We start from the raw sequence: 12,187 nt of genomic DNA on the forward strand, positions 1-12,187 counted from the left end.
AGGCCGCCGATCCATGATTCTCTCATTGATGTTTCTATGTCTCTCCTTCTCTCTTCCTCTCTGACATCAATAAAAAAGTATTTTTTAAAAAACTAACCTGTAATAAACTAATTTTTGCGGACGCTGGGCAGCATGGATCCCGAGAGGAGGGGACTGCAGAACTGCAGTGGCTTTCTCTCGGGAGGCATATTCCAGACCTCAAACCGCTGACACCAGCGACAGTTTGGGGAGCCTGCGGTGCCGGGGATTGGGGCGCGGAGCGGGGACCAGCCTGTGCCTGTGGCTGGAGGGCGCACTGCCTCCGCGCTGGGCGGTGGGAGAACCTTCAGAGACAAGACGTGACGTCACAGAGGCCCCCTGGAAACAGCCAGTGATGCTGACCTCCGGGCTGGGACCTGGGGGACTGCCCTGGGCCAGTCCAGCAAAGTGGGGGGGCCCGCCCGGGCCAGGGGCGCCTGCGCAGTCCGGCCAGCTGCCTCCGCGTGGGCGGAGCTGGGGGTGAAGATGGGGGTGGGGGTTCCCGGCCGAGACCCTGCAAAAGGAGGATGTGGTGGCGCCCCGAGCCTGCGGTCCCAGGATGCACTGCGCCGCGTCCCTCCCTGGACTCCATTTCCCAGCGGCCCCTGCGGCCGGAGCCAGCTGCTCGCCCGAGCGCCGCGGCCCCTTTGTGAGTCCGCGGGTCCCGCCCCGGCCCGGCCCGGCCCGCGGAGATGCGGGGCCCCCGGCCTCGGCCCGCCGCGCGGAGGGAGGCGCCCGCCTGCGGGGAGGAGGCGGTGAGCGGTCCCCCGGGCGCGGGGACGGAGCGGGGCCGGGGTCCCCGTGAGGCTGTGACGAGGCGTGTGACGGCGTGAGGCCGCGTGTGTCAGTGAGTGTGACCGTGTGAACAGGTGGACCCTGTGTGTGTCAGTGAGTGTGTGTGTCAGTGAGTGTGTGTGTGTGACCATGACCGTGAGGGGGCGGCCGTGGGGCGGGGTGACAGCGGGCCCGGTGGCCCCTGTGCCCCGCGTGAGGGGGACCCGCCTCGGGGCGGGGGGCAGAGAGAGGAGGGGCCGGGGGGCGTGAGCGGGGAGGACGGGGGCGGGGATGGGGCGGTGAGGAGACACGGGCGGGCCTCGGGCTGCACCCCAGGGGCCCGGCTGCGGGACCGCGGCCTGCGGTGCAGAAGGTCCCCCCACTCCCTCCTCCCTCCGCCGGGGAAGGGAGCGGAGCGGGAGGGAGACCTACTGTGCGCTGTTGGAGTGACCGCTGTTGATGCTCACACGGGCGGGCGGGCTCCGCGCTCGGCGCTCCGTGAGTCGGTCCCACGGTCCTGCCCGCGGCTGGTGGGGAGCAGGTTGCGGCGGGTCCCCAGCCCCAGGGAGGGCCGGTGCTCACCTGTGTCTGACCGCTGAGTGAGCCGCTTTACCTTCCAAGGCGGCGGGTTAGTGGGAAACAACTTTTTTTTTTTTTTTTTAATTTGATTTTGGAGGAAGAGAGGGAGAGCGAGAGACTTGTCCCACTTACTGATGCCTTCATTGGTTAATTTTTTAAAAATTTTTTTTAAAAAAATATATTTTATTGATTTTTTACAGAGAGGAAGGGAGAGGGATAGAGAGTTAGAAACACCGATGAGAGAGAAACATCGATCAGCTGTCCCCTGCACACCCCCCACCGGGGATGAGCCTGCAACCAAGGCACATGCCCTTGACCGGAACCGAACCTGGGACCCTTCAGTCCGCAGGTCGACGCTCTATCCACTGAGCCAAACCAGTTACGGCGATTTTTTAAAAATTTTTGTTGATTTCAGAGAGGAAGAGAGAGATCCCCAGCAGGGAGTGTGCAGGAAGCAGCCAATCAGTGATTCCCTCTCATCGTTGATGTTTCTATCTCCCTCTCTGAAATCAATAGAAATATATCTATATATCTATATATCTATATAGATATAGATATATATCTATATATCTATATCTATATAGATATATAGATATATAGATATAGATTTTTAAAAATATATTTTACTGATTTTTTACAGAAAGGAAGGGAGAGGGATAGAGAGTTAGAAACATCGATGAGAAAGAAACATTGATCAGCTGCCTCCTGCACACCCCCTACTAGGGATGTGCCTGCAACCAAGGTACATGCCCTTGACCGGAATGGAACCCGGGACCCTTGAGTCCGCAGGCCAATGCTCTATCCACTGAGCCACACCGGTTAGGGCAGAAATATATTTTTTAAAAATAAATAAAATAAAGCGCTGGGGAAAAGAGTTGTATGCGTGGGAGCGACTAATTCAGAGTACCCCTCATCTGCGTCTGTGGTGGGGGGCGGGGGAGGGGCTGTCCAGGCCGGTGACACAGGGTCCCTTTCTCCCTCCCCAGCTCGCCTTTCCCCAGACACTGCGCCTCTGCCGGAGAGGAGCCTGAGGGAGGGGCCGGAAGCGCCGCCATCAGTCCTCAGGCTCTGAAAGCCATGTCCCAGGTAAGGAGCATCTCTCCTTCCCTCCCAGTCATGCGCTGCTTGTCCGGCTGTGTGCGAACAGTCTGGTTTTCTCCTGAGACTCACCAGCCTACCTGCGTCCCCTCCACAAGGGACCTGGCCCTCGTATCCTCCAATCCAGTGTCAGGGGGTCCCCCGAAGCCCAGTGAGCGTCCCCTTTTTCTCAGCATTTTCACCTTTATCCAAAAAATAGTTTAGTGCTGCCTGTGGCTCTCAGGAGGCCACGTGTCAGTGATTATAGTTTGTTTACTGTACACTGAGTGGCCAGATTGTTATGACCACCCCACCAGTACAATGAAGTGGTTGTGCAAAGCTACACTAATAAAAGAGAAACATGCAAATTGGTGTCACTCTGCTACACCCACCAGCCAATCAGGATGAGTATGCAAATTAACCCAATAAAGATGGCGGTTACTTTGCATACGCGGGCGCGGAGCAAAGACTGAAGGCTGGCCAGAGTGAAGACTGAAGAGGCTTGGCTTCTCTACTGCGGCCGGACCAATGGCCTGGGTCCCGGGTGCCGGAGGAAAACCAGTGCCGGCAGCCAGGGGAACGCAGGCCTATTGCACAAATCTTCATGCAATGGGCTCCTAGTAATAATAATAAAACCTTGATAGTATTTGCTTAGGAAGTTTTCAATATTCAGTATTTTGGGAAGTGTCAGTGAAGTACTGATGGGGTGGTCATAATAATCTGGCCATTCGGTGTATAATGTAATGATGTGAAGTCAGGGGAGAAAGGATGGGTTATTCATTTAGAAAAAAAAAAAAAATTTCTTCCTGCTCTAGCCAGTTTGGCTCAGTGGATAGAACGTCAGCCTGCGGACTGAAGGGTCCCAGGTTCGATTCCAGTCAAGGGCACATGCCCGGGTTGTGGGCTTGATCCCCAGTAGGAGGTGTGCAGGAGGCAGCAGATCCATGATTCTCTCTCATCATTGATGTTTCTTTCTCTCTCTCCCTCTCCCTTCCTCCCTGAAATCAATAAAAATATATTTAAAAATAAATAACTAAATTTCTTCCTTACAATGTATAGGTTAAATCTAAACCATAAAACCATGCAAACTGCTCGGTGAAAACAGAGAACAGGTTGGTAAGAGGAAGCTGGGCCAGAGCGCGAGTCAGCGCTGTCCAGTGGCTCTTCCTGGGGTGACCGACTAGAAAGGTGCTACCGTGGCTGCGGGGCACTTGTATGTCCTGGCAGGACTGAGGACCTGGACTGTCAATGTGAACTGACTTACATGTAAATAGCGACACGCGGTGAGCAGCTGGTGTGTTGGGCAGCACAGATCCAGGCTCATGAAACGGCAAAGCCAGGAAGAAAGTGGAGGGCGAGCCTGTCCGAATCTCTCACTGCACAGGCGAGGAAAGAGAGCACCAGGGAGGAAAGCCCGTGTCCCCGTCACTGGTTAGCGACTGTGCGGCTGTAGGGAGTGGTCATGTGTGCTGAGGGTCAGGAACACGGATGACGGGGCGTGAGGAGCTGAAGAGGGTGGAGGGAGGAGGACACTGTGGAGCCGTGTGCCCACCGTGATGACCGAGCACTCATCTCGTTCCTGTTCCCAGACTGTCACTGGCCCCCGCTCCACTGGGAATGAGATCCCAGTGTCCTTACCACGGCCTGCAGGGCCCTCCGTGACCCAGCCCCGGCGCGCCCAGACCTCATTCTGCACGTCTGCATCTCCGCTCCAGCCACACTGGCCACTGACTGTGCCTCAGATGTCCTGGGCTTGTCCCTGTCTCCGAATCTTTGCATTCGCTCCCCCCCCTTCTGCAATTCGCTTCCTCTAGATCCGCGGTTCTCAACCTGTGGGTCGCGACCCCTTTGGGGGTCGAACGACCCTTTCACAGGGGTCGCCTAAGACCATCGGAAAACACATAGATAATTACATATTGTTTTTGTGATTAATCACTATGCTTTAATTATGTTCAATTTGTAACAATGAAATTGGGGGTCACCACAACATGAGGAACTGTATTAAAGGGTCGCGGCATTAGGAAGGTTGAGAACCACTGGTATAAAGGGAAAGCTTCCTCCATGTTGCTTTGCTCAGACTTTGAGAGGCAACTCCTCTGAGACCCCTGGCGTAATAAAGACTCCAAATTTGACAACCACCAAGACCGGAGACACCCCAGAACTTACTCCTCTGGGGTCCCAGAGGCCGCTGCCATGTTGGGCCTCCCCGTCCATTGCTGGGCTGAGGGGAGATCTGACACGGGCGCCAGCAGGGCTCGGTACTGACCTGTGTGGTGGTCCTTCAGCACCTGACCAGCCAGCTCAGTCCAGATGCGCCCCATTGAGTGCCATCCGTCCGTCAGCCCAGCTAAGAGCGGGCATGGCTGTGACATGCCACACCTACGGGGCATGTCCGAGACCACACAGCCAGCCCTGGTAAGGCTGGAGCAGGTGCGTCTCTTAGGAAGGATGTACGTTTTGAATTTTTAGGAAACATACCAGGCCTTGTCCCATGTTATAAAGAAGATCCTTGCTCTAACTGGTTTGGCTTAGTGGATAGAGCGTCAGCCTGCAGACTGAAGGGTCCCAGGTTCGATTCCGGTCAAGGGCATGTACCTCAGTTGCAGGCTCATCCCCAGTGGGGAGTGTGCAAGAGGCAGCTGATTGATGTTTCTCTCCCATTGATGTTTCTACTCCCTATCCCTCTCCTTTCCTCTCTGTAAAAAATCAATAATACATATATTTAAAAAAAAAATCCTTAATTCAACATGCAGTAGCCGAGCCAGCTGTCCCGTAACATTGAAAACTCTCTTGCTTTTGGGAAGCTGTGTGCGCCCCTCCAGCGTGAGCTGTGGGTGTTTTTTATGCACTTCATGATCACATTGGAAACCTTCACTACTTAAGTTCATTAGCAGAGCTTAGAATTACTCTTATTTTGTCTCTGAGGTAGCAGATAGGTTACCCATTGTCTTTGAGACTCAGTGGGGTTATCAAATGCTGTTAGGGAATCTTTTGTTGCCTCTGCTTGTTCTCTGTGATGGCGTCCATTGGTTTAAGTTATATTTTTGCAAAATGACTATAAAACTTGTTTACTATCTTATTACATATCTATTTAATTTTAGAAAATCAAAATTATAAGCACTCATAGGATAGGATATGTATGTGTATATATAGAATGTACATGTAGATATGTCTGGAACATCCTATTGATATATCTGGAACATTCCACTGTAGAGTTTGCGGAAATGCTGGTTTAGACCATATACATCTTGGAAGGCTTAACTCATGTTCCTGTCTTTCCCTTGAAGCCTTTCTTCACTTCCACAGTCTATCTTGATTTTCCATATTGAGAAACGCCCTAGCATTTAGTATGAAAAACATACTATTTTACACTTGACTGGTGTTGTTATTGCCCATTTTTGCGTGTGACAAGTCTTTTCTCCGTTAGTAGAGACAATGAAATCGTACACTTAGGGTGGCAGCATCAACACTAAGCACAGAGAAGTCATCCGGCAGTTACTTGATACATGTTGCTCAGAACCTAAGATGCTACCAGGAAATTTCACTCTATGTAATATTTCTCTCCAGCAGTAAAGTGATTTAGCTCTTCACACTACACCCGTGTGAGGGTAAGAACACCAGTCGGACAAAAATATGTTTATGTCATTTCAGGATTTGGTGACATTTGGGGATGTGGCTATAGATTTCTCTCAAGAGGAGTGGGAATGGCTAAATCTTGCTCAGAGGAATTTGTACAGGAAGGTGATGTTGGAGAACTACAGGAACCTGGAGTCGCTGGGTAAGGTCTCCCCGTAATTCAGAATCTCCCCAGAGGGCTGCTCCCTCACATAATGTTTGGGGAGCCTCTGATATACGTCGCTGCATTTCTCTTCCTGCTGCTCCCCAAAATAGGCTGAGTTTTGTAGAATTGGCAGCTTCATTAGACTATCCCTATAACTTCCTCTTTCTTCAAAAGACTCCCTCTTCCTTCACTCTCTCTATGGTGCCCCCACTGCCTGAGGCCCAAGGGCTTGGTCTGATTTCAGGGCCTGGCTAATTTCCCCTTTATTTCTTCTATGCAGGAGTTTCCGTTTCGAAGCCAGAGGTGATCTCACTTCTGGAGCAAGGAAGAGAGCCCTGGATGGCAACGAAGGCCAGCACAGAAGGCACATGCTCTGGTGAGTGAGAGAGAACTAGGGAGGTAGAGGCCACTGCAAGAAAACTGAGCTCCGCCCTTCTGAAGGGTCCAGCTTGCCACGGGTATTGTCTAAATGGCTTCCTTAAAGGCTCCAGGCCTGGGACACATCGAAGCATCTTTTAGCATGAGCTCCCCAACTTACTCTCCTTGTATCCATTCTCTCACAGGGTCTCCTTGTCCTCGCCTTTGAGTTTTGCACAAGTCGTTCCAACACATGAAAAATATCCAGACACAGCAATGCCTCTATTTTTCCTTTTGCCACTCATTTCTTTTTGGTTGAAGGATTGATTCATTGTTTCATTATTTTACTAACAATGTTGAGCATCTTTTCATGAACGTATTGGCTATTCATATATCTTTTGTGAAGTGTTCAATTTTTTGCCTAGGTTTTCAGTGGGTTGTTTTTCTTCTTATTGAGTTTTAAGAGTTCTTTCTTTAGATGGTCTTAGAACAAGTCCTGTGTCATTTGTATGTATTGTGATATACCTATGCCAATTGTGGTTTGGCCTTCTTGTTTTTCTACTGCTGTCTTTTGAACATTCGAAGTTTTCCATTTTCATAAAGTCCAATTTATTTGTCTTGATTGGTACTTTTGTGCCATCTCTAAGAAATTCTCGCTACCCCCAGGTCACCAACGTATTCTTCTATTTTTTCCCCCTAGGAATGTTCTATTTTAATTTTTACATTTGGGTAATGATCCATTGAGCTAATTTCTTGGGTGAGATAAATACTGAGGTTCATTTCCCCCCCTTCGGATGTTCAGTTATTCCAGGACTCTTTGTTGTAAAGACTTTCCTTTCCCCATTGTATTGCTTTGTTGGTACCCTTGTTGAAAAGCAATTGAACATAAATGCAGGGGTCTAGTTCTGAACTCTGTTCTGTTCCATTGATCTACGTCTATCCTTTCACCAGTACCATACCATCTTGATATCTGTAGTTTTCAGATATCAGATAATCTATTCAAAAAGTCTACTGGGATTTCACTTGGGATTACGATACATCTACATCAACTTGGGGAAGAATTGACATTCTAACATCATTGAGTTTTCCAGTTCATGAGTATGGTTTCTTTAGCCATTTGTTAAGGTTTTCTTTCTCTTAGCAATATTTTATAGTCATCCAGTGTAGTGGTTTAAAAATTTTTAAAAATATTTTTCTGAGTCTTATTTTTGTGTGCTATAATTATAAATAGAATTCTTAAAAACTCCCATCTTCCAGTTGTTTGCAGCTAGCATGTAAGAATGTAAAGTGAGCCAAAGCCGGTTTGGCTCAGTGGATAGAGCGTCGGCTTGCGGACTGAAAGGTCCCAGGTTCGATTCCGGTCAAGGGCATGTACCTGGGTTGCGGGCACATCCCCAGTGGGAGATGTGCAGGAGGTAGCTGATGTTTCTCTCTCATCGATGTTTCTGGCTCTCTATCTCTCTCCCTTCCTCTCTGTAAAATCAATAAAATATATATATAAAAATAAAAAGAATGTAAAGTGATTTTTATATGAACTATCTTACAACCTTGCTAGATTCATCTAGTAGTTGAGCATTTTCTGCAGAGACAATCATATTATCTGCCAATACAGTTTTCTTTCTTCCTTTCTGATCCTTATGCCTTGTTTTTCTTGATTTATTATAATAGCTTGGGTCTCCTGTACAATGTTGAATTGTACCACTTGTAAGAGCACATATACTTGCATTGTTCTCAATCTTAAGGGGAAATGTATTCAGTCTTTCACCATTTAGTTGATGTTAGTTTGCTTAGATGCTCTTTCTCAATTTTAGGAAGTTCATTTCTATTCCTGGTTTGCTGATAAATTTTACAAATAAATTTAGTAAAATACTCTTTCTACATCTATTGAAATGATCATATGATTTTTCATCTTTAATCTGCTGATGTAATGATCATTCATTGATTTTCACATATTAAACCAACCTTGCATTCCTGGGATATTTAATTTTTCTAATAGTTACCTTACTGACTATATATGAAGAATTTATGTTTTAATCAACTCTCTTAAGTTCTTATGTATTTTATGCACTGATTTTTGTTTTAAAAGTTCTTTTCTTCTGCATAAACACACACTATTTTCTTACTATCTTTTAGATTGGGAGTATGCATTTAAAAACAGTGAATTTTCATCAAAGCAAGTTATTTATGAAGAATCATCCAAAGTAGTGACAACAGGAAGAAGCCATCTTAGTTACAGCCTTGATTGCCCCAGTTTGATAGAAGACTATGAAAGTGGGGACTGGTTTAACAACAAGTTGCAAAGTAAGGAGGTACATCCTAGTCAACTGATCATCACGCATAAGGAAATCCTTACTGAAGATCAAAGTAGTGAATGTACTAAATCTTGGCAAACTTTCCACCAGGATGCAATATTTGCTATAAAACAGGGTTTTCCCACCAAAGAAAGAACACATAAGCATGAGCCACAAAAGAGAAAATACCGCAAAAAATCTGTGGACATGAAGCCTAAGAAAGTCTATGTAGAAAAGAAACTTTTGAAATGTAATGAGTGTGAGAAAGTTTTCAACCAGAGCTCATCCCTTACTCTTCACCAGAGAATTCATACCGGAGAGAAACCCTATGCCTGTGTTGAATGTGGGAAAACCTTCAGCCAGAGTGCAAACCTGGCTCAACATAAGCGAATACACACCGGGGAGAAGCCCTACGAATGTAAGGAATGTAGGAAAGCCTTCAGCCAGAACGCACACCTCGCTCAGCACCAGAGAGTTCACACTGGAGAGAAACCTTACCAGTGTAACGAGTGTAAGAGAGCCTTCAGCCAGATTGCACACCTGACGCAACACCAGAGGATTCACACTGGAGAGAGACCGTTTGAATGTATTGAGTGTGGAAAGGCCTTTAGCAACGGTTCGTTTCTTGCTCAGCATCAGCGGATTCACACAGGGGAGAAACCTTACGTATGTAATGTGTGTGGGAAAGCCTTTAGCCATCGTGGTTACCTAATTGTGCATCAGAGGATTCACACCGGAGAGAGACCTTATGAGTGTAAAGAATGCCGGAAGACCTTCAGCCAGTACGCGCACCTGGCTCAGCACCAGAGAGTCCACACTGGAGAGAAACCGTATGAGTGTAAGGTGTGTAGGAAAGCCTTCAGCCAGATCGCATACCTCGATCAGCACCAGAGGGTCCATACTGGAGAGAAACCCTATGAATGCATTGAATGTGGGAAGGCCTTCAGCAATAGTTCGTCGCTGGCACAACACCAGCGGAGTCACACGGGAGAGAAACCTTACATGTGTAAGGAGTGCAGGAAAACATTTAGCCAGAATGCAGGCCTTGCTCAGCACCAGCGGATCCATACTGGAGAGAAACCTTACGAATGTAACGTGTGTGGGAAAGCCTTTAGCTACAGTGGCTCTCTTACCCTGCATCAAAGAATTCACACTGGAGAGCGACCCTACGAATGTAAGGACTGCAGGAAATCGTTCAGGCAGCGTGCACACTTGGCTCATCACAAGAGAATTCACGCTATGGAGTCTTTCTTGAGTCTCTCCTCTTCCTCACCCTCCATGTCCAGCCATTTGCCAAAAGCTATAGGTTTTATCTCCTAAATATGCCTTGAATATCACTCCTTTAATCATTTCCACTCCATCATCTTCATCCAGTGCACAATAACCTACTTGACATGGTCTATGGAAATAACTTCCTAACTGGATTCCTGTGTTGACCACTTACTTTGTCAGTTGTCACACTGCAGACAAACCTATTAAAAATAGTTTGATCATATCACTCCTCTCATTAAGACCCCTCCTGGCATACTATAGTTCTTAGGTTAAAGCACAGTGTCCTCAAAATAGCCTAAAATAACTTCCCTCAATACCTCGTTCCAGTCTACCTTACAAAGCCCCATCTCATGCCAGTATCCATCTCATTCTCTGAAGACTTATCCAGAATTAAGAGCTCATGCCCGCATTAAATAGATCTTGGTTCTAATCCTTGCTCTTCCCTTCTTTAGCCCTCTAATTTTGGAGAAACATTTTGTCATTTGTAATCTTCAGTGTTTGTTTTGTTTAATATATTTCATTGATTTTTTTACAGAGAGGAAGGGAGAGGAATAGAGAGTCAGAAACATCGATGAGAGAAAAACATCGATCAGTTGCCTCCTGCACACCTCCCACTGGGGATGTGCCTGCAACCAAGGTACATGCCCTTGACTGGAATTGAACCTGGGACCTTTCAGTCCGCAGGCCGATGCTCTACCCACTGAGCCAAACCGGTTAGGGCTTCAGTTTTATATTATAGAAATAATAATGGTACTACCTCGAAAGTTAATGGGTCCTAGGCCGGTTTGCTCAATGGTTAGAGCATTGGCCTGCAGAGTGAAAGGTTGTGAGTTCAATTCTGGTCAAGGGCACATACCTCAGTTGCAGGCTTGATCCCCAGCCTCAGTCGGAGTGTGTGCAGGAGGCAACCAGTCAATGTCTCTCTCACATTGATGTTTCCCTCTCTCCTTTTACTCTCTCTAAAACTCAATGGAAAAAAATCCTTGGGTGAGAATTAACAACAAAAATGTTAATGCAAACATTAAATGCATGTAAATGGCCTGGCAGATAGCCCAGCATAAAGTAGTCTCTCAATAAACTGTAAAATAAAAAGATACTGTGGTATTCAAAGAAAACATGATCATCTTAACAATGATTAGCTGAGAAATAGCAAAAGCAGCAGCTCAAGTCACAGGTTGTAGAGATTATTGATTAGGAACAGTGGTCATTGTTCTAAAGGTGGGTGGGTGACCTGGGTATCTAATACAGTAGGATTGATGTTCAGTACTTGATAATAGAGAGTGAGATGGTGGCTGCTATTTCAGCATGACTATCTAGGAATATGACTTTGTTGGTAAGAAAAACTAACTTCATTACATATTAATTCTAAGCAGTCAGATTTTAAAAACCAACTTGCGATAAGTAGAATTTACTTACTGAGATGCCGTCTTCATTTCCATTTAAACAAAGGCAAAAAGATAGTTAAAAGAAAACTTGAAAAATAAAGGGTAAATTTGACCCTTGCTCCTAATTCCAGGGGGATGCATTGTTTTACACCTATGCCATTTAAAATAGGAAAAGTTGAGCTTCTAAGCTGTAATTCTAAGCCTGGAGGGGGAAAGAAACCAAAACTATATAGATTGATACTCATAAACTGGCTGCCTACAAACATGTTTGATTTGGTATGCATCAAGTATTTTTTTTTAATTTATAGATTTTTTAAAAAGAGAAACATTGATTTGTTGTCCTACTTATTTATGCATTCATTGGTTAATTATTGTATGTGCCCTGACCAGGGTTAGAACCCATAACCTTGGTGTATCGGGACTATAACCAACTGAGCTACTCAGCCAGGGATGGTATGCATTAAATTAAAAAGGAATCTGAATACCTTTAGGCGGGCATGTGTTTTCCAGTTCACCACAGTTCAAACCACTCCCTATTCCCTTATATCTGACTTGTTTTATATTTCATATTATGTTCTCTTTGAGAATACAGTCAATGCATTAACCAACTTACATGAATACAGGTACAAAGAAAATGGTGAAAGTTAATAGAG

The 12,187-nt window shown here is 46.5% G+C and overlaps 1 protein-coding gene across 2 annotated transcripts; it reads left to right on the top strand.

Moving 5' to 3' along the window:
* Window positions 1–676: 676 nt before the first annotated feature.
* ZNF583 (zinc finger protein 583) lies at window positions 677–12,022 on the top strand. 2 transcript variants are annotated; one of them, XM_070401681.1, is made up of 5 exons: window positions 677–773; window positions 2,358–2,457; window positions 6,100–6,226; window positions 6,510–6,605; window positions 8,720–12,022. In XM_070401681.1, the coding sequence occupies exons 2-5, from the start codon at window positions 2,449–2,451 to the stop codon at window positions 10,195–10,197; spliced, it is 1,710 nt and encodes a 569-aa protein (XP_070257782.1). In that variant the 5' UTR covers window positions 677–773; window positions 2,358–2,448; the 3' UTR covers window positions 10,198–12,022. The 2 variants fall into 2 exon arrangements, with proteins under 2 accessions (XP_070257782.1, XP_070257781.1); XM_070401680.1 differs by lacking the exons at window positions 677–773; window positions 2,358–2,457 and having other exon boundaries at window positions 6,082–6,226.
* Window positions 12,023–12,187: the final 165 nt, after the last annotated feature.

Source organism: Myotis yumanensis, unplaced genomic scaffold (genome assembly GCF_028538775.1).
Source record: "Myotis yumanensis isolate MYYU_CA2020_CCGP unplaced genomic scaffold, mMyoYum1.0.hap1 SCAF_23, whole genome shotgun sequence".
In the NCBI taxonomy this organism is placed as follows: Eukaryota; Metazoa; Chordata; class Mammalia; order Chiroptera; family Vespertilionidae; genus Myotis; species Myotis yumanensis.

Excerpts from the sequence above, each read along its gene's own strand:
- ZNF583 (XM_070401680.1), top strand. The coding sequence starts at position 6,082 with ATGTTTATGTCATTTCAGGATTTGGTGACATTTGGGGATGTGGCTATA. Across the intron at positions 6,227-6,509 it reads CAGGAACCTGGAGTCGCTGG|GAGTTTCCGTTTCGAAGCCA; the intron begins GTAAGGTCTCCC and ends TCTTCTATGCAG. Across the intron at positions 6,606-8,719 it reads CACAGAAGGCACATGCTCTG|ATTGGGAGTATGCATTTAAA; the intron begins GTGAGTGAGAGA and ends ACTATCTTTTAG.